This window comes from Lissotriton vulgaris, chromosome 4_1, assembly GCF_964263255.1.
Source record: "Lissotriton vulgaris chromosome 4_1, aLisVul1.2, whole genome shotgun sequence".
Classification (NCBI taxonomy): domain Eukaryota; kingdom Metazoa; phylum Chordata; class Amphibia; order Caudata; family Salamandridae; genus Lissotriton; species Lissotriton vulgaris.
In genome coordinates this window covers 914830908-914853177 of record NC_141691.1, presented here as the reverse complement: position 1 = coordinate 914853177, position 22270 = coordinate 914830908, and the positions used below count along the sequence as shown (strand labels likewise).

The window sequence follows — 22270 nt, the reverse complement described above, 5'->3', positions numbered from 1 at the left end:
GCCGTGTCTATTGCCTTCAGGTCACATGGTCTACTGAAGCATACATAGCGGCCATCCAGAGTGGTGTTCTACGTAGTTGTCTGTGTGTTAACTCTGTATCTCTTTAGAGTAATGGACCAGTAGGAGCTGTGAATACTAATGTTATCGGCTGGATCCTATCAATATCTTATCGGTTGACAGTTATTAAAACAACCCTTTATCAGAAATTATTGAAAAATCCTTTAAGACTTCCTCAGAAATTCACCAGGTCAGCACAAGTATGTATCACGTGACTAATGCGGTACCTATTGCATAATGGCTCCTTAGCTTGGTGAGGTTTACCTTGCGGCCATGACCAAGTAATAAAATAAGATAAGTCGTTCCAGTGTGCCCACTGGTTACTTAATGGAGAGTGAAAACTAGTAAAGTCTAGTTCTGCTGGTGTTCTAGATTGTCAACAAGCATATATTATTTATTTTATTTTTATTTATTTATTTTATTTATTTATTTTATTGTACTTAGATTGCGCGCAGCTACCCGCAGTGGGTTTCCCGGCGCCAGGGACAGACTGAAGAAGAAAACAAACCATTGCTGAGAGAAAAAGAGAAACAGAACAAAAGAACTTAGAACAGCAGAGTCTTCAGTTTTTTGCGGAAAACCAGAAGACTGGTTTCTGTTTTTAGCGCCAACGGGAGAGCATTCCACATCTTGGGACCCAGATATGCGAATGACCGGCCTCCCATTTTTGCCAGTCGGATTCTAGGAATCACGAGATTGCCATTATTGGATGACCTGAGGTAGCGGCCAGGCTGATATGGCTGGGCAAGATTGTGCAGGTAGATGGGAGCAGAAACCTGATGTATCTTAAATAGGAAGCACAAAGTTTTGAAGACCACACGATCAGAAATTTTTAACCAGTGAAGGTCACGCAAAGCCTGCATTGCAGACGTTCTCCGTGGAACATTGCGCAGCAGGCGAGCAGCTGAGTTCTGTACGACCTGGAGTTTATTGATGGTGGCTTTATCTGCTCCTAGATAAAGCACGTTGCCGTAGTCGATACGGGACATTACAAGGGCCTGTACGACAGTTCTTCGAGTGGACTCAGGCAACATCCATATGATCTTCTGCAACCAGCGTAGAGTATTGAAACAGATTGCAGCGACCTTAGTTGCCTGCTGCCTCATCGAGAGTTTATCGTCGATCAGGACACCGAGGTTACGGGCAACAGGCACGGGGGTAGGCAGCGGACCCATATCACTGGGCCAGTGTCTAGAACCCCACAGATCTTTATGTTTGCCTAGAACGATCACCTCGGTCTTGTCTCCGTTGAGCTTCAATAGATGCGTTTGCATCCAAGCTGCAACATGAGAGAGGCCAATTTTAAGGGCAGAAGTGTCCTGAACCCTGCTGCTTGACAAAGAAAACACAATCTGCGTGTCGTCTGCATATGAGTATATAGACAGACCGGCGTCCTCTACAATGAAAGCAAGTGGTCTGATGTAAATATTGAACAACAGAGGGCTCAATATAGACCCTTGAGGGACGCCGTAAGCAGAAGAGTGAATCGCAGATTCAGCTTTGTTTGAGAAAACCTGAAAGGTGCGCTCATTGAGAAATGAGGCCACCCAGGCAAGCGCTGATCCAACAACACCAAGGGAGCAGAGAGACTCCAATAAGATGGAATGGGACACGGTATCGAAAGCAGCGCTTAGATCAAGAAGAATAAGCGCAAAGGTCTCCCCGCTGTCGATACCGTGTCGGAGTCGCTCAGTCACCCCAAGGAGTGCGGATTCGGTGGAATAATTAGCGCGAAAGCCTGATTGGGATGGATGAAGGTATCCCGCGTTTTCATTATGGATGAGGAACACTCCTGGTCATTAATAAGTAAATTCTCTGTGTAGTCAGTTAAGTGCTTCATCTGGCTAGGAGTAGGTTTGTTTGGACAGTAGCGAAATACAGTGCCAAAGGCTATTCCCTGTGCTGGAGGGGGGTTTGCCATGTGGTCTGTAGTACGTGGAAGCTTGCTGCAGAGGTTCGGGAAGACCCCCAAAGGAATCTATGTTAGCTCTTGATGGAACTCCAGGGTATTTCTACGTTGAGGCCAGTGCTGTCTGTGGATAGGCGATGTATCCATCTTTGTTCTTTTGTAAAAAGGTCCTGTTTTGATGTTCTAGGGTTGGCTTCTAGAACAAGCCATTTCATAAAATCTGGAGAGTGGTTCTTTTCCAGGTAGTGAGCACACATTTTGGTATTGCTTTTTTTGCATCAAAAGTTGCTGCGATGCTTTGAGATGCGTACTTTTATCTGGCGGGTCGTCATCCCCACATAGTGGAGGCCACACAGGCCTGGTCAGGAGGTAGACGCAATTAGTTGTATTGCAGTTTGTGTGTCCTCTCATTTCCCAGGTGAAGAAGTCATTTAGAGTGGTAGTTTTATGCACTGTGGTGAAGGCACATGCGCTGCACGTACCACAAGGGTAGTGACCCTTGACCGCGGGTAGTTGCCATAGCGTTGTTTGATGATCCACAGGTTTTTTCTTTGGTCTGGTTTAAATAAGCACGTCCTTGACATTTTTTGAGCGTTTGAACGCAAAGCGTGATTGTTCAAATCTCAGGATTCCTGTGTTTAGGATGTGCCAGTGTCTCATCAGTATTTTCTTTAATTTGTTAGAAGCAGGTGTGAAGGTGGTAATACATCTCATGAGTTCAGTGTTGGTTTGTTCAGATGCCTTATGTTCCAAGAGGCTCTCTCTGTGGTTGTTACGAGCTCTTTATCTAGCGAGAGAAACACTCCTGTGAGGGGTAACCTCTAGCCTTTAGATTGTTTTCTAGAGTTGTAGACTCAGTTTTATATTCCTCTATGGTGCTACAATTCCTCCTCACTCTTAAAAACTTTCCAAAAGGCAGGTTTTCTCTCAGTGCTTTAGGGTGATGGCTGTTAAAGTGCAGGAGGCTGTTGCGGTCTGTGCTTTTCCTGTACATAGTCGTGGTTAGATTCCCGCCCTCAATTCGGATCATTAGATCCAGGAAGGCAATTTGGGATGGGGATGCAGTTATTGTGAAGTTCAGATATGGATTTAGATTATTAATCCACTGAAAGAATTCCCCGTATGACTCACTATCACCTGTCCAGAAAATTAGGATGTCATCTATAAAACGCTTCCACAACCAAATGTTTTCATGGTATGGATTGGAGTTGTGGAAGATGTGCTCACCCTCGAATGCTGCTATGTAAAGGCATGCCACACTGGGAGCCAAGGTACTCCCCATGGAAGTACCTTGTGTCTGGTGGTAAAGTTGTCCCTTAAATTCAAAGAAATTTTTGGTTAGGGCCAGTGTGGCACATTCAATTATGAAAATTTGAGGGGTAGTGGACTCCCAAGGGGTGGCATTCAGCACCTCCTCAATCACCTCTAGTGTGGCCCTCTGTGGGATGTTGGTATAGAGGGCCTCCACATCTAGGGTGATGAGAAGTTGATCTGGTTTGTGTCTTGGAACTGCTCCAGCAGACGTAAAACGTCCGTGGTGTCCTGTATGTACGAGGGAATGAGTTTGCCCAATCGCTGTAAAAAGTGGTCACAAAATTGTGAAAGCGGTTCTAAAACAGGGTCTATTCCTGAGACTATTGGGCGGCCTGGGACTGGTGAGACCCCCTTGTGAATCTTAGGAAGTACATAGAAATAGGGGGTCTTAGGTTCTTTTTCACAAGGAAAGCTGCTTCCTTTTTTCTTAACCAGCATTGGCTCTCTGTGGAATTCATTAGTCCCGTGATTTTTCTAGTAAGGCGCTCAGTGGGGTTCGTAGGGATAGGAGTATAGTATTGCCTATTACTCAGTTGTCAGAGACATTCTGTCTCATAGTCTGTTGTAGCCATAATGACCATGGCGCCACCTTTATCCGCTTGTTTCACTGTAATGGTGGGGTCGTTGGCTAAGGATTCAAGTGCAAGCATCTCCTGTCTCGAAATGTTGCTGTAATGTTTCAATCCCATAAGGTCTTTCACATCCTTGAGTACTGCCTGTTCATAAGTAAGTACTTCATTTGGGACCATTCCACTATGTGGGGAAATAGTGGATGGGTTGTGTAGACTTGAGTCTTCAGTTGGTTCACGGATTTTGCCCTCAAAGAATGCTTTGAGGCGTATCTTGTGAAAGAATTGGTGTAATTCGCATGTCTGTTGGAAATTGTCTATTTTAGGTGTGGGGACAAAGCCAAGTCCTCTTTGAAGAACCTTTTCTTTAGTCTCATTAAGCTGGCATGTAGACAAATTGACTACCAAGTTCATTTCTTGCCGGTTCGGCTCCTGGTTTCCATCCCCGTGCTTGGGTTTCCTCCCACTGCACTCTCTTCTCTTGCTGGTTGCCTCTTTTTTACCCGCGCCCTCTGCCCCAACCTCTGCCTAAAAAAGGCTGGCTTGTGCCTTGGGGTCCAAATTGAGGTGGGTAATGAGGTCCAAAATGGGTTGGGGGCTGTGGAAACATTGGGTATTGCCAAAAAGCCGGATCTTGAAAGTGGGGTGGTGGATACGTGTTATGGCCTTGTCTGACACGTCTCCCCCTCGGTTGATTGGGTCTCCAGTTCTCTGTACTAGAGTCACTATTGCTGGAGGAGGCTGCACTAGAATCTGATAGGTAGCCTATGCCTGGTGGGACATAGTCCACCTTAAGGTAAGGGTATACCTTCTCCTTGTCAAAACGTTTAATTTCTTTTTGTAATTTCATGACTTTCTGTTTCATAAGGTACTCCTTATGCTCTGCCAGTTCGTTGTTAAGCTTGGTAAGTTTGGATTTGAAGCTCGGGCCAGGAAGTGCGCTTTTGAGGGCGCTTTCAGTGATTTGAATACGAGCTAGTAGTTTGTCGGCTAGTCTCTTAGCCATATTCACGATCAAGATTAATAGGTCACGGGTGTACTTCCAAGAAATTTGTGACCATTCCACCTTAAACTGCCCATCCTCCCAGAAAATTCTGGGGAAGATTTTGACTAGGAGTCCGTTGGGTGAAATGTTTGCCCTGAAATATTCTGCCATGAGTGCACTGAGTAGGGTAATTTTCACCCATTCTCTCTTCATCTCAGATAGAGATTGCCAGTCTGCCGATTGGCTTCCAGTTGCACCATCGCTCTCGATGCCTAGAATGGAAGGAGTCCTCAGGATTTCAGCTGCTTTGTCCTCTCCATAACTCAGACCTTGGCCCTCCATGGCCTTGCTGATAGGGACGAGTGTGGGAAAGTCAAATAGACCCTCATGTGAGGGGTCGCCACTCCAGAGTAGTGGGTAAGGGTGTAGAATACGGGTGGGGGATAGAACAGATCTTACCCTCCAAGGAAGGATCCCACGGTGGTTAGCTGTGCCTGCAATTACTCAAAATGAGGGGATGAGAGGGCTATTTCCACTCACAAGGAATGGGAGGTCCAGCACAAACAGGTGCCCCTGTCAACAATTCAAGAAGGGTTTGTTGTGCAGTTTCTCAAGAGGAAAGGGTTGGGGGAGTCACATTAAGGCTGGATACAACTGTGTCTCAAAGAGATCTACAGTTGGGCATCCATTAGTTGGATTTTAATGCCCTCACACACCCTTTCAGGTGTCATGCTTCATTATATGGGCTGCTCCTAGTTGGGTCTGCGGTGCAATACCCAACGGGCTCACCTCGAAGAGGGGCGCTTTATCGGAGATCTTTTATCCAACAGCCATATGGTGAAGTGCAGGTGTGGGGCCAGAAGGGTGTAGACGTGCGAGTGAGTTTAAAATGGGGCTGGCAGTACCTGGGAAAGGTTAATTTTATTCTGGGGGTCTCCTGCCCTAGTTAAAAACAGTGAAGCCGGCACTCATTGGAGTGTAATGTCTCCTACTTGTGTGCCAGTTAGTGAAATAATTGTCGGTCAAGATGTTTCTCGCGTTTGTGAATCCTATGTATCAATGATTTGAGATCGGCATTCCATTCACAAGCCCCTGAAAAGTTACTGACTCCCAAGGTAGGGTGATTATTAATTTGTAAAAGGAAAGGGGTCCCCTTTGCCCCCTTCCCCTTTGTGAACTCTGAGAGGGGACCATTGTGAACTCTCAGAAAAACCTTGAAAAACAAAAACTGTAAAAATATATATTTTTTTAACCCCTTCGAGGCTAATGACGAGCTGGCCTCGTCATGGCGCTTACCTGCCGTGCGCGGATGACAAGGCCAGCTCGTCATGAAATAAAGGAAAACAATAAAACTCAGCGCAGGACGGGAAAACGCCTAGCAGCCATGGGGTTAAAGCAACCCTCTTCCTTTAGGAAATTGGGCTGTCTCAAAAAATAAATACATTACTACATACATTAATCTTTATTAGGTATATCGGATCGCAACTCAATCTGATTTGGAGTTGTGTGTACCACTAGTACATAGGTAAGTTTGCAAAATTCCATACTAGTTGCAAACAAAAGGGAAGGAGATTGCAGACAGTATGATACTACATCTGGCCCACGGTTCCAAGAAGCGACCTGTGGCTAGGTTTTTGAAGTGTTCCAAGTAATTGTTTGCCTTTATCTCCAACAGCCTTTAAATTCCCAAAGCAATGTTCACGTGTGGTAAAGCAAATGTATAATACTTCATCTAAGTATAACATCCGAAGACCATGCCAGTGCCAATCCAGTGAGCTACCGATTAACCTTGTTCAGACTAATGAAGGGCCTGCTTTGATGCACCCATCCTATTGCAAACTGGTTGGGCAAAGCAGCTGTGAAAATAGCACATCAAATGGTTTGCATCTGTCTCAACCATTTCCCAATAGGCATGAAAGTACACTGGATAGAAGATAAAATACATTAAAGGCTACTAGGGTCAAACTCCCAAGTACAAACGATTTCTCCAATAGTGTCAACATTCTTCGATTTTATTAGGAAGACTGGGACAAGATTTAGCTGAGGTTTGCACCATCAAACTCAAATGATTCTAGTGCGCCCTGAAGAACTGCAGGCCAGACTGTTTCCTCGCCACCTGTCGGTACAACCAGAGCAGAATTTGGTATTTCCCATGCCACTATGATAATGTTGAGGAGGGGCTCATGAAATGGCAGTATAAGCTCAGATGGCTGCCACAAGGGGGTAGTACTTCAAGCGTGAGGTTAGATTTCTCCTCAGTGCAAGACAGTTACAAATCCAGTGCTCAGGAATCTTTTTTAATGAAGTAAAGGAAAACAGCTATTCTAATCTGTGAAATAATGAACATCACTTTTGCGCTGCTCAGACACTCGTCTGGACCTGTGATGAGAGAAAGAAGAGGAATGTTTATGCTTGCTCGTGTACAGAATCGAATTTGGCTCAAAAACCCTTTTTTTATTGACGACATTAACTGTCTGGGAGAACAGATCACCCAGTCTGCGTTCCTGTCCAAATAAGGGTACGCTCACCTAATGTCAGAGGAGCCTCAACCGACTCCATACTTGTAACTCCTGCGAAATATATTACAGAGGGACACATTCAAATTTGGGGGGCCACTGAAGAAAGTTCAAAGACAGAAAACAACGCAAGCTGTAAAGTGCAGACTGATGGCAAAGGTAAGCTGTATGCGTCTGTTTCAGACAGTTGAAACTGCCACTGGTGTCATTTACAAATATCATTTTCAGTTGGTCATTATACTTACAGTGAGGAAGGATGGTGCACTGATGGTGCGCAGGAATTTTTTGATGGGATTTGGAAAAGCTCCAAGGTTTGTTTCTGCCTTGGTGACATGTTCCTCCATTACAGCAACAGTATCCCCAAGGGATTTCACAAAGGTCTGATAAAGACAAAATAGTGAAATGAAATTCAAAGAATAAATACTGAGAATAAATTCTAGAGCGCTAAACTTACCAAGTGGGCATAGACATTATGACAGTATCCCTCATGCGTTTAGCATGCATGTATTTACAACGCCGGCATTAGAACAAACGCTTTTCTTTAGCACGCAAGTCGTTAATACGCCTTGCCTGGGATGGTGGGGTCGCATGGGTTCTGGACTTTGGGAAATATAATCTACTATTCCAACGCCAGGTGGCGCAACAATAGGGTAGGTGTTGGACTTAAAAAATAAAAATCACTCCAACAATGCACCCTCTTAAAGCAAGTCGTTGTAAAGACTTGCCTTCTAAACGAATGCGTTTGTTCTATTGCCGCCGTTGTAACGGCACAGCACGATTCCGGCTTCATACTAAAGGATGTTTACCGGCAAAGGAAGCCGGACCTTAGCGCACATGTGTGAACTACCACAGGAAGTCCATAATCTAGGTCTCCTCTAAACTTTCTTAATGAAAATTTAGACTGAATATTGTAAATCGAAAAATAGCCATGACAGGGGCTAATAATGATTGTAAGGACAAGAACAAATGACCTTCACTAGAACAGTTTGGTTCGTAGGTTTTCATGTAAATTAAACTTTTCAGGAACAGGTTCAGGCTGAAAAATGAGCGTAGCAAAGCAGAGGCTTACCATGCACATCACCGCTGCTACGTCAGCAACTTAGATAAAAGGAATACTATGCCACAACTAGCAATACTGCAAACGTGATGTCTGTAAAAACCTGTAGAGTTTGAGAGCATAGCATTCAACAGTATAAACATATTGAACCATATGTTGGATTTCAAGATAAAGGTAAGAAAAACATGCAAAAGAGAAAGAATGTTTTCTTTGGCATGCTTTAGATAAATTCTTTCAGAACTAAGCACCAGACACACCAATTTAGCTTGAGCCATCAAAACATTATCCATGTTTTATTTGATTTATATTTTTATAAAGCGCAAGCATAACTCCAAAAGGAGCATCTTGGCGTTGAGCGGAATAAGCAGAAAGATCAGGCCGGCATAGCTTGTATTATAGTTACACCAGACAGAAGCAAAGTGTGTCAGAAGCTGTAAAGATCCAGGTCTTAAGGACCTTCTGGACGAGAGTTTCAAATTCTAACAAACTTAGCTCTGTGGGCAGCAGATTCCTTGCTCTCATTCCTAGAGCTGCTAAGGCTTTTCCTCCTTTAGTTTTGTATTGAAATGGGGGCCGTATGTGGGGGGGGCGGGCTGTAGCAGATTAGCTGAGGAGGATGTAAGTGTCACGGCAGTGACATAAGGTGTGAACCTAACCGTTAAACATACTGGTTCTGATTTCCTAAAAGCTCTCTAAGTAATTAAAAGAAGCTTAAAAATGATTATTTTATGGCTCTGCAGCCAATGGAGGGTTTTAAGGGCTGGCGATAACCCCTGCACGTGCCCATTCCGTGGGTACCCAACAGCAACTCCCCGGCCTCTCCCCCCTCTGAATGCCCGCATGCCATTCTTAAAATAATGTCAGCCAACAATACCGGTTATTAGTGATGGTCGTTGTTGGCCGCAGTTTTATTAATATTAAAAACACATAGTGGTTATGCAATTTTCCATTTGCGAACTGTACCCATCAATCATACATGTCATATACAATCCATGACACCATCTTGTGATAACAGGTGTCAGTCTTTTGTGTACTCAGTTCGTAAATGGCACTGTACAAAACCAGTTCCTTGTCAGTCCATTGGTGTTCCAGTGGTTGGTCGCCCATGCCTTCTGCGTGTCATGGAGGGGAGCTTTTCTCTCTGGAGTTAGGTCCCCAGCTCGCTACCATTTGCGCCCTGCCGTCCGGCCGGGTCTGGGCCGCGAGTGCCGTCTCCTCCTGTTACTCCCCTCCCTAGTGGGGCCACGTCACCCTGCCGTGCGGCATTCAAAAGTGAGTGGCCCTCCTCCTACACACCGCCCGCCGGTGTGTTTCCTTAGCCAACCATTGTAGGATTTCTGCAAAACGCCCCTGCCATTGTCCAGCACTGCGACTTTGCGGTCCCTTAGGTGTGGGGGGTGGGGCTGCAATTGTTGTTGTTGTTGCGCCCCTCTCCCAGCTCCTCGAAGAAGTTATGTTCTTGCTGGGAGAGGCGGCGACTTAAATCCCCTTGACCCCTCCATAGGGGACTCAGGTGGACCCCCCAGATTGGGGGGTTCAAAAACAAGCCAGGGTGACCATTGGCCGCCCTTTAGGGGTGACCAGGTCACGGGTCACTTCCAGTCGGAGTGGCTGGTGCGCACTCCGCCTCCGCTGGTTCCTGGGTGCTTTAAGGCGCCCAGAACCAGTTTCACCACCAGTGGACACCGCGTGGGTTATGGCGCCAGCCTCTAAGCCTCCCCCCCCCTGCGGGGGGGGGTGCGGCGGCCTCTGCGATAACCCCTGCACGTGCCCATTCTGTGGGTACCCAACAGCAACTCCCCGGCCTCTCCCCCCTCTGAATGCCCGCATGCGATTCTTAAAATAATGTTAGCCAACAATACCGGTTATTAGTGATGGTCGTTGTTGGCCGCAGTTTTATTAATATTAAAAACACATACTGGTTATGCAATTTTCCATTTGCGAACTGTACCCATCAATCATACATGTCATATACAATCCATGACACCATCTTGTGATAACAGGTGTCAGTCTTTTGTGTACTCAGTTCGTAACTGGCACTGTACAAAACCAGTTCCTTGTCAGTCCATTGGTGTTCCAGTGGTTGGTCCCCCACGCCTTCTGGGTGTCATGGAGGGGAGCTTTTCTCTCTGGAGTTAGGTCCCCAGCTCGCTACCATTTGCGCCCTGCCGTCCGGCCGGGTCTGGGCCGCGAGTGCCGTCTCCTCCTGTTACTCCCCTCCTTAGTGGGGCCACGTCACCCTGCCGTGCGACATTCAAAAGTGAGTGGCCCTCCTCCTACACACCACCCCCCGGTGTGTTTCCTTAGCCAACCATTGTAGGATTTCCGCCACGCCGCAGGGAGGCTCACGTCTTTCTGCGGCTCCCCCCCTGCCCCTGGTTTGTGGCTTCTCGTTTTTTTTTTTTTTTTTACAACCTGCGAGCACCAATGCACCCCACAGGTTATCCCAGAAATCCTTCATCCCTCTGTTAGAGAGGTACACCCCTTCCTGGCCGTAAATCTCCGGGCGTCCCGGGTGGATGGGGCCGTGCCTGATTGATTCCAGGCCGTTGGTGGAGCAAAACTCGTGCATTGCAATGTTCAGTTTTTTTTTTTTTTGCATTATCCACCGCCTTGTTGGAGTCAGCACCTCTCCAGTGCTTCCTGCAGATCATTTCTGATCAGACCACCTTCGTGAGGCCCAACCCTGACGTCGCCTTGGTGAGATTCCTTTGGATGGCCTGCCCCCTGCTTTGCGCCCTAGCCGCGTTAGGTCGTTGCCGCCGAGGTGAATGATCAGGGCGTCAGGATGCCGCGCCGAGTCCGCCAGGAGGCTGTCCATCGTTGGCCGTAGCTGCTCCAGTCTCATCCCTGGTTGCCCTATCCAATGGATGTACGTCGCTTTGGGTCTGCTCGCCGCTTTGTGCCCTGACCGCCGCCACCAAGACTTCATTCTGGACACAAATGAATGACCCACCTCCCAAACCAGCCGCAGGCGTCCCCCTGCTGAGCGAAATAATTTCGTTAAGGTGGCCTGCTGCGCACCGGGTTTGTGTCGCCTGCTGAGGGAAATAATTAAGTTATGGTGGCATGCTGCGCACCTGGTTTGTTGTCTGTAATGTGGAGGCGTGTAGAAGGGAGGGGTGGCCCTCCAGTATGGCATCCCAAAGTGACTGCCCCCCCCTCCTCCCCCTTTTTTCCATTTCTTTCCCTTTTTTTTTTTTTTGGGATGTGGGCGTATGTATGCCTTGTAAGCCCAGGATCGCCATCTGCCCACGGCCTGGATCCTGTCCTCCGGCACGCCATGCTGCGATGCCGTGGTAGCCGCGCCGATCCTGAAAGATTGAGTGGCAAAAGGCGCCGGGTGAAACCCGGCCGGCCTTGAATTGAAACCTGCTCAGGTTCCTTCTATCCTATGTAATTGAATAGCCAGCATACCGCACAGAGCCCAGCCTCTGGAATGCAATGCAGACGTATCGTCACCCCTTTTCGAGCCTTAATGTGATCTCCACGGCCCTTGCCATTGGTTTGATGTCCCTAGCCTGCAGGCATTGTTGTGCCGGGTCTGTCTTGTTGGGCGCAACACAAAGCCCTGGTGTTAAATGGAAGAGAGAATGCTATACTCTTATAGTCTCAAAATGCTCAACAATCAGCGTGCAGTCCTGGACTCAAATCCCAGCTTACCCACTTGAAGAAATTGTCTGATCTAAGGCCCTTTGTTTACTTCCCAGTGTATCGTTTTCCATAACCGTTCAGCCTGAGAACCAAGACAATTGAGAACCAAGACAACTAGGCCTTGGTAAAATTTAAAGTGTGCTACTGTAAGTGTGAGATTTTGCGTTTGCCTGTTATATGAAATTCCTGAATAACACCACTATGCTCCTTTGCGTAATTGTGTGCCATTCAAACTATAATTTTACGGCAAAAGGCCCCATTCGTGCTAAGAATATGAGCAGCTGTTGTGCTTTTGTAAAATGCATCGTCACGCAAACAATTGCTCTGCAATTTCCCGTAATTGTATGACAGTAAAATTGCACGAGATTTGCACAACCTCATTGGGAACATGATCTACGCTCTAAACGTCAATATGGCTAGCATAGAATGACCTTGCTTCACATTTAATAGCTATACAGGATGTTTAAAAAGATAAAACCGAAAGTTGGCACATTGTAGTCAACTTGTGACAATATATTCAAGGCATACCGGTATCCTTGAATGTTTCATGTTTAGAAAAAATTATTTATTTCAATAAATACCACGCAAATCAGTAATGTATTTGTAAGCCTTTCGCTTAGGACAAAATTCGGAAAATAACTGTTTTCATTGTAAATGTATCATATTTGGTATTACATTTGTTAGCTGATATGCATCTTTGGTGGCTTGTCTTCTGGGGCGGTTCATACCTAATGGTAGAATAGAGTCACGCCACATTTAAAAAGTCAGTTAGCAAAGCGTAAAACGATAAACAAGATTCTCATTTTATTTTCGCTGAATTACTAAACCGCCGTCGGTGAAGAAACGTATTTACAGCTCTCATTAAGAGCTTTTTAAAATCCATATGTATATAGCGCGTACTCGACGCGAAGGTATTGAAGCACTTTACAAGAGCACCTGGTACATAACACAAGGACACATTTTAGGCACGGGGAGCTTTGCCCAGAATCACAGGATGTAGACACTGCCCCGAGGCTCGAACCCTGGTTTCCAGCACCAAAGTCGGCATTCTAACCGATGGACCACATAGTCTCACGTTTGGCCGGCGGTCTTAGGCCGGGGTTCCGGTTGTTCAGATTCATTCGCCTAACATAACCGAACATATGTATTTTTAAACGCGCGTTCACCTTAGTGCTGAATAACAGATGTTTCTTGTTAACCAAATCGTACTCATTTTTTCGACCCCCAGTTGAATGCAAGGCTGAGAGGACCTGCCGGGATTCGAACCTGTGACCATGAGGTCGAACCCAGGCCCCGGCAATGGATGCTTTAGTCCACAGAGCCGCCACAGTTTTTCGATCGCCTGCAGTGCATTTTTTTTGCTGTACATCTGGATGCAGGGCTTTCTTTTCGGGGATGCCTTTGAAGGGTCACTCTTTTTTGGGCTTACCAAATGTCATAAAAAGTTTCTTCTAATTAATGATGGTGATTTCCTCCTCGAGTGCGTGGCCGTTGTACCTAATGTGTAACTTACCCATGAGGGTAGCGAAGGAACTCGGGAACCGAGGTATCTCCCTGGCTAGCTATGATGGTATTTGCTATTGCTTGGAAAGTGAAATATAGCCGGTCAAACTGTAGGACAGAATACTGCACGCGCCGGTCAGGCAAATACCGCAAAAGCCACAGTGTGCGAATTTAAGCCCCGCTTGCAAAACAAACGGGCCTGGCTGTGTACTGTGTTTTTGAATTTCCTCAAAGCGCGGGGTGACCAGGTCCTCGGGTGCATTTGGCAGTAAACTTAACAACCCAGACAGGCTCTCCGATACCTACAGCCACCTGGTACCACTATTAGTTCCGCCTTTTTCACGCCCAACCGAACTGGTTATCTTCTACTTTTTTTTTTTTTTTTTTTACACACAGGAGCGCTCCTCCATGTTGCCCTTAACCACAACCAGACATTGGTCCTCCATTAGCATTTGCCTGTCGCTAACATTAACAAGCCCGGGGTCCTTCAACCTCATCATCGTACTCGCCATGTGCCACCAACTCGTACTTTCTTTTACTGCTTGTAAATAGCTTGGGGCCCCCTGAGGCCTGGCGCACGTGTTATAGCATAGTGCATTAAAAGATATTAACAGCTTAAATCATGCTCCTAAACAATTTTGACAACATTGCAGAGGAAAATATAAGCCCTGGCCTCTGTGTACCCTCCATCTCTTCCTTTAGGAATTGTTTCGGGGAATTATCCAGCTATCACCAGCCGTAGGGGCAATGTGAGACCCGCCTGGAACTCTCAGTTCTCACTCGATCGCGCGCTGTCCCTGTTAAGGCCCCCGTTCTGCCAGTCCCCGTATCTATGCCTACAGTTAACCCCGAGCTCGGAGGCCAAAACTTCACATGGAGCACAGTCGCACTCGCGCTCTCCGTTCCCCTTCTACCTTCTGTGCCTGCTCCGTGCCCGTGCTCACCTCGACCTCGCCTTTGTCGCCGTCCTTCTTTTGCACGTTTCCGCCACGGGCAGCTGGGCTCAGTTTCCTTTTCGGACGGCACCCGCATCGCTGGTCCCTCGTGTCTGGCCTTGGAGAGTTAAAACCCTGCCACTGCTGCTGTCTGCTGGCCTCGTTAACTCTTTCCCAACGCGGGCCATTTACACCCGCCCGCGGCCGTCACTAAGATCCGTGTTCACAATAAAGCTTTGAAATGTGCGGGCTGGGCGCTGGTGTTTTTGCAGAGGCGCGCTTGGCAATGAACACCGGGGCTAACTTCTGGGACACTACGCACATGTCGCATTCGGCCTGTATATTGTGCGACGTCAAGCGGGGCATTTTAGGTCTCGCCTGTCGATGCGCATGCGCATCGAGCAAGGCGAGAGTATTGGCACTTATCCGCTCTTTATCCACACTGCAAGGAATCGTGGCGATTCCTTGCAGTGCACGATAAATTTAAGCTCAATGCGCATGCGCATTGAGCTTAAATGCGCGTGCACATGCCCCCAGCCGCCTACTCTCTCTCTCAGCCTTCCCACAACTCCGCCCCCTCACTACTTGATTGCACGGCCGCTAGGCCGTGCCTCCCCTACTCTCCTCCCCCCTCCTCCTCTCCTCCCATGCCTGCCTGCCTGCCTCAACTCTCCGCCTCCCGATCTTTTCCTAGCTCCTGATCTTCTCCTGCCGGGGTTCCGATTTCCCTTGCACCCCCGATCGTCCCCTGATTTCCTCTTGTTTTAGAAAGTCACTCTACTCTTTCTGTCCCCTTAATATCCATTTCCTGCCTCTGACCACCCTACCCTTTGATGTCTAAGACCCTGTGACTCGCAGCGAGTGTGGATTTACAGCTCAGCCCATCCCCCCTCCTCGCTCCCCTGCCAAGGAGAAGCGTGCAACAAAAACAGAAAAAAAAATTGAAAAAGTAGTAAGCTGGCTCTGTGCCCATGCTGGGAGCCGCTCGGGGCTCAAGGGCTCAGCTGAGGGGCTTCCTCGCTCTGGCTGCAGACCAACTTTGATGTTTTTGAGGGGCAGTGGTGGGATGACACAACTAAACCATTAAAGACCACGTTTTGCGCAAAGAATCTGGCCTCTATGCCCCCGTTTGTGCTACGCTTTCTCCAAGTGCCGGCAGAACATGTGCCGGATTCCTGGCTTGGGTGTTGCACATGAATTGTTTTCGTGTATTTTTAGCTCTGGCCTTTCTTGTGCGAGAGACAATGCATGCTGTTTTCAAGGTTTTAGTTACAGAGGCGCCAGTCATAGGACCGCCAACACGGAATGTGTGCATGCGTCGTGGAACTTCGGCCATTTAGGAAATCTTTCAAGACTTGTCTTTATGCTCTTTAACTTGCTGTGGAGGGTTTCCGCGCAGTAAGACATGTCTGTTGCTAGCGCCAGGACACCCTCATAGGTATCCACTGTGCCCTATAAATCACTAATAACATACATGTATACCCTGGACACAAAAGGTAGAAAAGTGTGAACATGGTGGGAGTACCCTGGAACCCACCCAAAGGTACATTTGTTTTTTTCAGATGTGACCCCTCTATTATTGACACAGTTCATATTCTGGACAGTTTACTGTCCAGTCCAGAACGGACGAGCCCTGGATCTACGAGGCCTTGAAAGCTACACTTTTAATTATAGTTCCCTTTTTTGGTGCTTTCTATAGCTAGGATTGTCATTTTGCAGTTACCTCGTAGCGCTATTTTTTGTGTTATACAAGTGCGTGTGATGAAAGTAGCACCTCTGGAAGATCACGTTTATGTTTTTTGGACAAAACAAAATATTGTGTAAGTATGCGTGTGTATTGGAATGCACGGATAAGACCAATTGTAACTGTGATTTTATCTTTCTACTTGTGAACCTACTGATGCTTACGGTTACGTCACTGTTTCTCCGTCTGTTACTGACACTTCTTGGCGCTGTGTGCTATGCTGCAGTTTTATGCCGCCTCATAGTAACCCTGTATCCGAACACTTTAGCGAATGTCACTTTTCTTTGTTTCAGACAGAGGGGGAGCCTCGCTGAGCCTTTTTTCCCTTTTTTAGGTCTCGCCTGTCGATGCGCATGCGCATCGAGCAAGGCTCAACTCCTCACCCTCAACACCTCAACCTCACTCACTCTCAACACCTCACCCTCACTCACTCACCCTCAACACCTCACCCTCACTCACTCACACTCAATCACCCTCAACACCTCACCCTCAACACCTCACCCTCAACACCTCACCCTCAACACCTCACCCTCAACCCCTCACCCACACTCACCCTCCCTCACCCTCAATTCCTCACCCACACCCTCAACACTTCACCCTAAACACCTCACTCATCCTCAACGCCTCCCCCTCCCCCTCACTCACCCTCACCCTCACTCACCCTCAACACCTCACCATCACTAACACTCAACACCTCACCCTCACTAACTCTCAATCCCTCAATCACCCTTCCCCTCACTCACCCTCAATACCTCACCCTCACTAACACTGAAACACTCAATCACCCTCACTCTTACTCTCACTCACACTCTACACCTCAGCCTCACGCTCACTCACTCACCCTCAACACCTCACCCTCACCCCCTCAACACCTCACCCCCTCACCCTCACTCGCCCTCACCCTCAAACCCTCACCCTCAACACCTCACACCCTCACCCTCAACTCCTCACCCTCAACACCTCAACCTCACTCACTCACCCTCAACACCTCACCCTCACTCACTCACCCTCAACACCTCACCCTCACTCACTCACCCTCAACACCTCACCCTCACTCACCCTCAACACCTCACCCTCACTCACTCACACTCAATCACCCTCAACACCTCACCCTCAACACCTCACCCTCAACACCTCACCCTCAACACCTCACCCTCAACACCTCACCCTCAACACCTCACCCTCAACACCTCACCCTCAACACCTCACCCTCAACCCCTCACCCTCAACCCCTCACCCTCAACCCCTCACCCTCAACACCTCACCCTCACTCACTCTCACTCACTCACTCACCCTCAGTCACCCTCACTCACCCTCACTCACACTCACTCACACTCAGTCACCCTCACTCACCCTCACTCACCCTCACTCATCCTCACTCACCCTCAACACCTCACCCTCACCCTCACCCACCCTCAACCCCTCACCCTAACTCACAATAACCCTCCCTCACCCTCATCCTCACTCACTCACTCTCACTCTCACTCACCCTCAACACCTCACTCACCCTCAACACCTCACTCACCCTCAACACCTCACTCACCCTCAACACCTCACTCACCCTCAACTCCTCACTCACCCTCACCCTCACTCACCCTCAACACCTCACCCTCACACAGTGCAATAGGTCTCAGAGGATTTTTAGTTAAAGCTTTTACAATTGTTTATTGCTTTTTTGATTTGTAATTCTTTAGCATTGGCTACAAAAAATAAAAATGCTAAAGATTAACAAAAAACCCATAAACAATTCTAAACGCACTAACTCTAATGCTGCGAGACCTATTGCATTTCTAATGCTTGTGTGAAATTGCAGCTTGTTTTGAGAGTATGCTTCCACAAGCCCACCTGCATTTCGTATAGTACAATTAAAACGTGCTTTCAGGTCGAGTCGGTTACTTTTGGTGGTGTTTTTTGTTGTTGTTTCTTTAAACGCTCATGTGATCTGAGAATGCTTTCCGTCTAGTTGAGTCAGTATTTTCATTTACCTCACACTGGTTGAATACCTTCTCCCTTTATGCTTATCCACTTCCTGTTTGAGGCATCCTTCTTTGAGATTCAACTGAGGCCACTCTCTTCGTCCTTTGAAAGACATTGCTGCGTATTGTTTGTGCCTACTTAAAGGCCCTCCATCTAATAACATGAGGCCAGTGAAGTATCTTCATAGTGGTGTGTAATTAAATTAGAAAGGCATTGGTAAGCGAACATGGAAGGAAAGTCCCACCAAATGTATTTACAAGTGTTGGACACTTGCCTTAAACTTAAAGACTGTGCTCATGTACCCAGTATACCATATTTTTGTGACCATTTTCCCCAGAGTGGGGATATTTTGTTTATTTGTTGCAAGCTTAAGTCTAGACACAATTTTTAATATAATGAACCATATAAATTGTATAAAGTAGTGTTTTTACATGACTATTGATGATGGGAGAGAATTTTCTTTACCTCTATTTCCTGTTCTCTGTTTTTTTGTGACTTCAGTATTTAGCGAAGGGGAATTTGTGCCCTTCATTTGAGACATTTAATATATATTTTTAAGGTAGCTACATTTAAATGCATGTCATCTGCCTCATTTGCGTGCTTCTTCTTTGACATCTAGTTGATTCTTTAACTTGCATGCCTAATTTAGTGCTTTGTGCAAGTTTATATTTAAGTTCTTGTTGCAGGGCAGGCATTTGTCTGTATGGTGTTAATTACTTGGTGTATCATGCGATCAGTTTTGGGATTGGTGCTTGGGTACCACATTTGCGGGTGGTAAGAGATACAAACGCTACAGAATGTGAGCCGAAATGTAAATGTTTTGCTACAGTTTCATATCTTCAAACTGCATGAAATTACTAAAAGCCTCCTGCACTAAATTCCTAAAACGGTGCATGAAAAATTGACTGAGTTAAAGCTTTTCTTTATTTCCCCATCCTTTCTTTCTATTAAATAACCATATCCTCACCCTCGGCACAGTTTTCTCTCAGAGTTTAGCCTCCTATCAGTCGTTTGGTTTAGTTTAGTCCACCACCACATCCACCACCACCACCACCACCACCACCACCACCACCACCACCACATCCACATCCACATCCACCACCACCACCACCACATCCACATCCACCACCACCACCACCACCACCACCACATCCACATCCACATCCCCCCCACCACATCCACATCCCCCCCTCACCACATCCAAATCCACATCCACCACATCCACCACCAGTGTGTGTGTGGCTCTCTGTGTATGTGTGGCTCTGTGTATGTGTGGCTCTGTGTGTGTGTGTGTGGGGCTCTGTGTGTGTGTGTGTGTGTGGGGCTCTGTGTGTGTGTGTGTGTGTGGCTCTGTGTGTGTGTGTGTGTGTGTGTGTCTCTGTGTGTGTGTGTGTGTGTGTGTGTGTGTGTGTGGCTCTGTGTGTGTGTGTGGCTCTGTGTGTGTGTGTGTGTGTGGCTGTGTGTGTGTGTGGCTGTGTGTGTGTGTGGCTGTGTGTGTGTGTGTGTGGCTGTGTGTGTGTGTGGCTGTGTGTGTGTGTGGCTCTGTGTGTGTGTGTGTGGCTCTGTGTGTGTGTGTGGGTGCAAATGCAATAGGTCTCGCATTTGCGAGAGATCAAGCTATTGGTATTGTAAATGACAATGCCATTTATATATCTGTTTTCAAAACCAACACATAAATAAAAATGTGTCATTTCCAATGCCAATAGCTCTAACTTTTGCAAAGGCGAGACTGTTGCATTGTAAATGCTTGTTTTAATTGACTACTTTATTCTGTCAGCGACTTATTCCCGCCCCACTGTAGCACGCGTTTACCCTCCCCTTGCTACTTTACCTCATTACTACAGCTGTCCTGATCCGCTTGGTTGTCGCCGAAGCCGAGCTTTTCTTTTCATCGGTGTCTGGGGAGCAGGGAGGAGTCACTCTGCTCTTCGTCGTCGTCTCCTCCGGCGCTCTGCCCACCTCGGAAACTGGATGCGCCCGTGCGAGTTTTCTTCCATCGTCGCTGCCACGCTGCCCTCCTTTGGGTTCCGGACTCAAGATTCTTCTGGGTCGCTGTCTTCACGGGGTTGTGGGTTGAGGACGGGATCTGTGCGTGTTCGCCGTCCCGCTCTCGTTCAGCTACGGTGACCGCCTCCGGTCTCGTCTTCCCCTCCTCGTAGCGGCCGCAGTGCACGCTATACGCGAGGGAGATGGAAGCGCTAGCGCTGAGCGGGCTACTTCTTCTCGTTGGGTATCGGGCCCGCGTCTCTTGACGCAAAAGATTCGCTTTCCCCACCGACCAGCAGTTACTTCTGCCTCAGAGCGGCCAGCTGCGCGCTCGGAGGCTGCCTCTGATGAACCCGAGGGGGCCGGGAGAGCTTCGGTGCACCGCTTTCTTCTTCCCTCTGTGCTCCGGTGTCTGACCGACAGGGCTTCGCCTTGAAGCAGTATTCCTGCTGCAATTGTTGTTGTTGTTGCGCCGCTCTCCCAGCTCCTCGAAGAAGTTATGTCCTTGCTGGGAGAGGCGGCGACTTAAATCCCCTTGACCCCTCCATAGGAGACTCAGGTGGACCCCCCTGATTAGAGGTTTAAAAACAAGCCAGGGTGACCATTGGCCGCCCTTTAGGGGCGACCAGGTCACGGGTCACTTCCGGTCGGAGTGGATGGTGCGCACTCCGCTTCCGCTGGTTCCTGGGCGCTTTAAGGCGCCCAGAACCAGTTTCACCACCGGTGGGCACCGCGTGGGTTATGGCGCCGGCCTCTAAGCCTCCCCCCCCCCCCTGCGGGGGGGTGCGGCGGCCTCTGCGAGTCCAAGTAGCGGCGAGGTAATTTTAACACCAACCGGGCCGCGGCATGTTGTATCAACAGTAGCTTTTTTAGCACCCGTTTGTTTACCCCTGCATACAGGCTATTACAATAATCCAGTCTGGATAAGATCAGGGATACTGCTACTGTTTTCCTTGCAGCATAAGGGATGAGATCAAATAACTGTATGAGTGATTTGATTAGATTAAAACATATCCCTGCCACAGGGAGGCGTCAAATTTTACTCTGAGATTCTTGACTACTTCAACTGTATTAGGAGGGGCAGGCCTATCTTCTGACCACCGTTTGAGTGGATCAAAGGGATTGTCTTTGCCTATTAACATTATATCAGTCTTTTTCGTATTACATTTCAGATGGTTGGATGTCATCCACGGCACCAGGGAGCTGAGTTTTGAGAGTATGTTTGGTCGTGGCTTGAACTATGGGACATAATTCATTACTGATAGAGGTGATCCATGCATAAAAGCGCTGGGAATCACTTACAGTATTTTCTGTCATAATTGGTATAGAAGCTTGTGCTATAGAAGGCAGCTCTGGATTTGCTATAATCTTTGCCCATTTACAACAAGGTAATGAGCTTAAATTAGAATTCAGGGAAGGGATTTATTTTATAAAAGAGTTCATGTTAAAACGGATTAATAGATGGTCAGACCAAACTTGAGGGATTAGGGTATTGACTGTTGTGGAAAGGAAGTTTGAGCAAACCCCACCTAGGGCATGGCCTGCCTGATGTGTGTGACCTGAGACCAACTGGTGAAGTCTAAGGGTTTCTAGTGTTTCAAGGAAGTTGTCCACTCCTGGTTCTTTCCGACATTCTAAATAAAAGTTGACGTTGCTTTAGAGAGTAAAGTTAGGAGTATTGTGGGATAAGGTGTCCTAATATATCTCCTAAAGTTACTATGAACTCTTGATTATGGCCATGGGGATGGTAAATCAGACCTCCTATAAAGGAGGTAGAGCCATTGAGTTTAAAACAAAAACCCAGGCACTCCGAGCCTATCAAGGAGGGAAAGTCAAAATTTGTGCACTGATGAGAATCACAGTAAATAATGGCCAATTCTCCTCCTCTTATCTCCGTTCTATCTTGTCTACAAACAGTATAGTTAGGTGGTAGGGCTAGTACAATATCGCGATTGCACCATTTCTTAAGCCAAGATTCTGCAATAAACAAAAAGTCCAGCTGCATTTCCATAATCATTTCATTAATGTCTTGGACATGCTTACAAAGAGAGTGTAAGTAAGTAA

At 47.4% G+C, this 22270-nt stretch overlaps 1 protein-coding gene across 1 annotated transcript in view; it reads right to left on the bottom strand.

Annotated features, from left to right (window-relative positions):
• Positions 1-22270, bottom strand: part of BLOC1S4 (biogenesis of lysosomal organelles complex 1 subunit 4) — a 132539-nt gene that overhangs the window by 14567 nt on the left and 95702 nt on the right. Inside the window, exon 4 of the mRNA XM_086965188.1 lies at positions 7596-7730. Coding sequence (XP_086821314.1) covers positions 7596-7730 — 135 coding nt within the window. The remainder of the gene's footprint in view (positions 1-7595; positions 7731-22270) is intronic.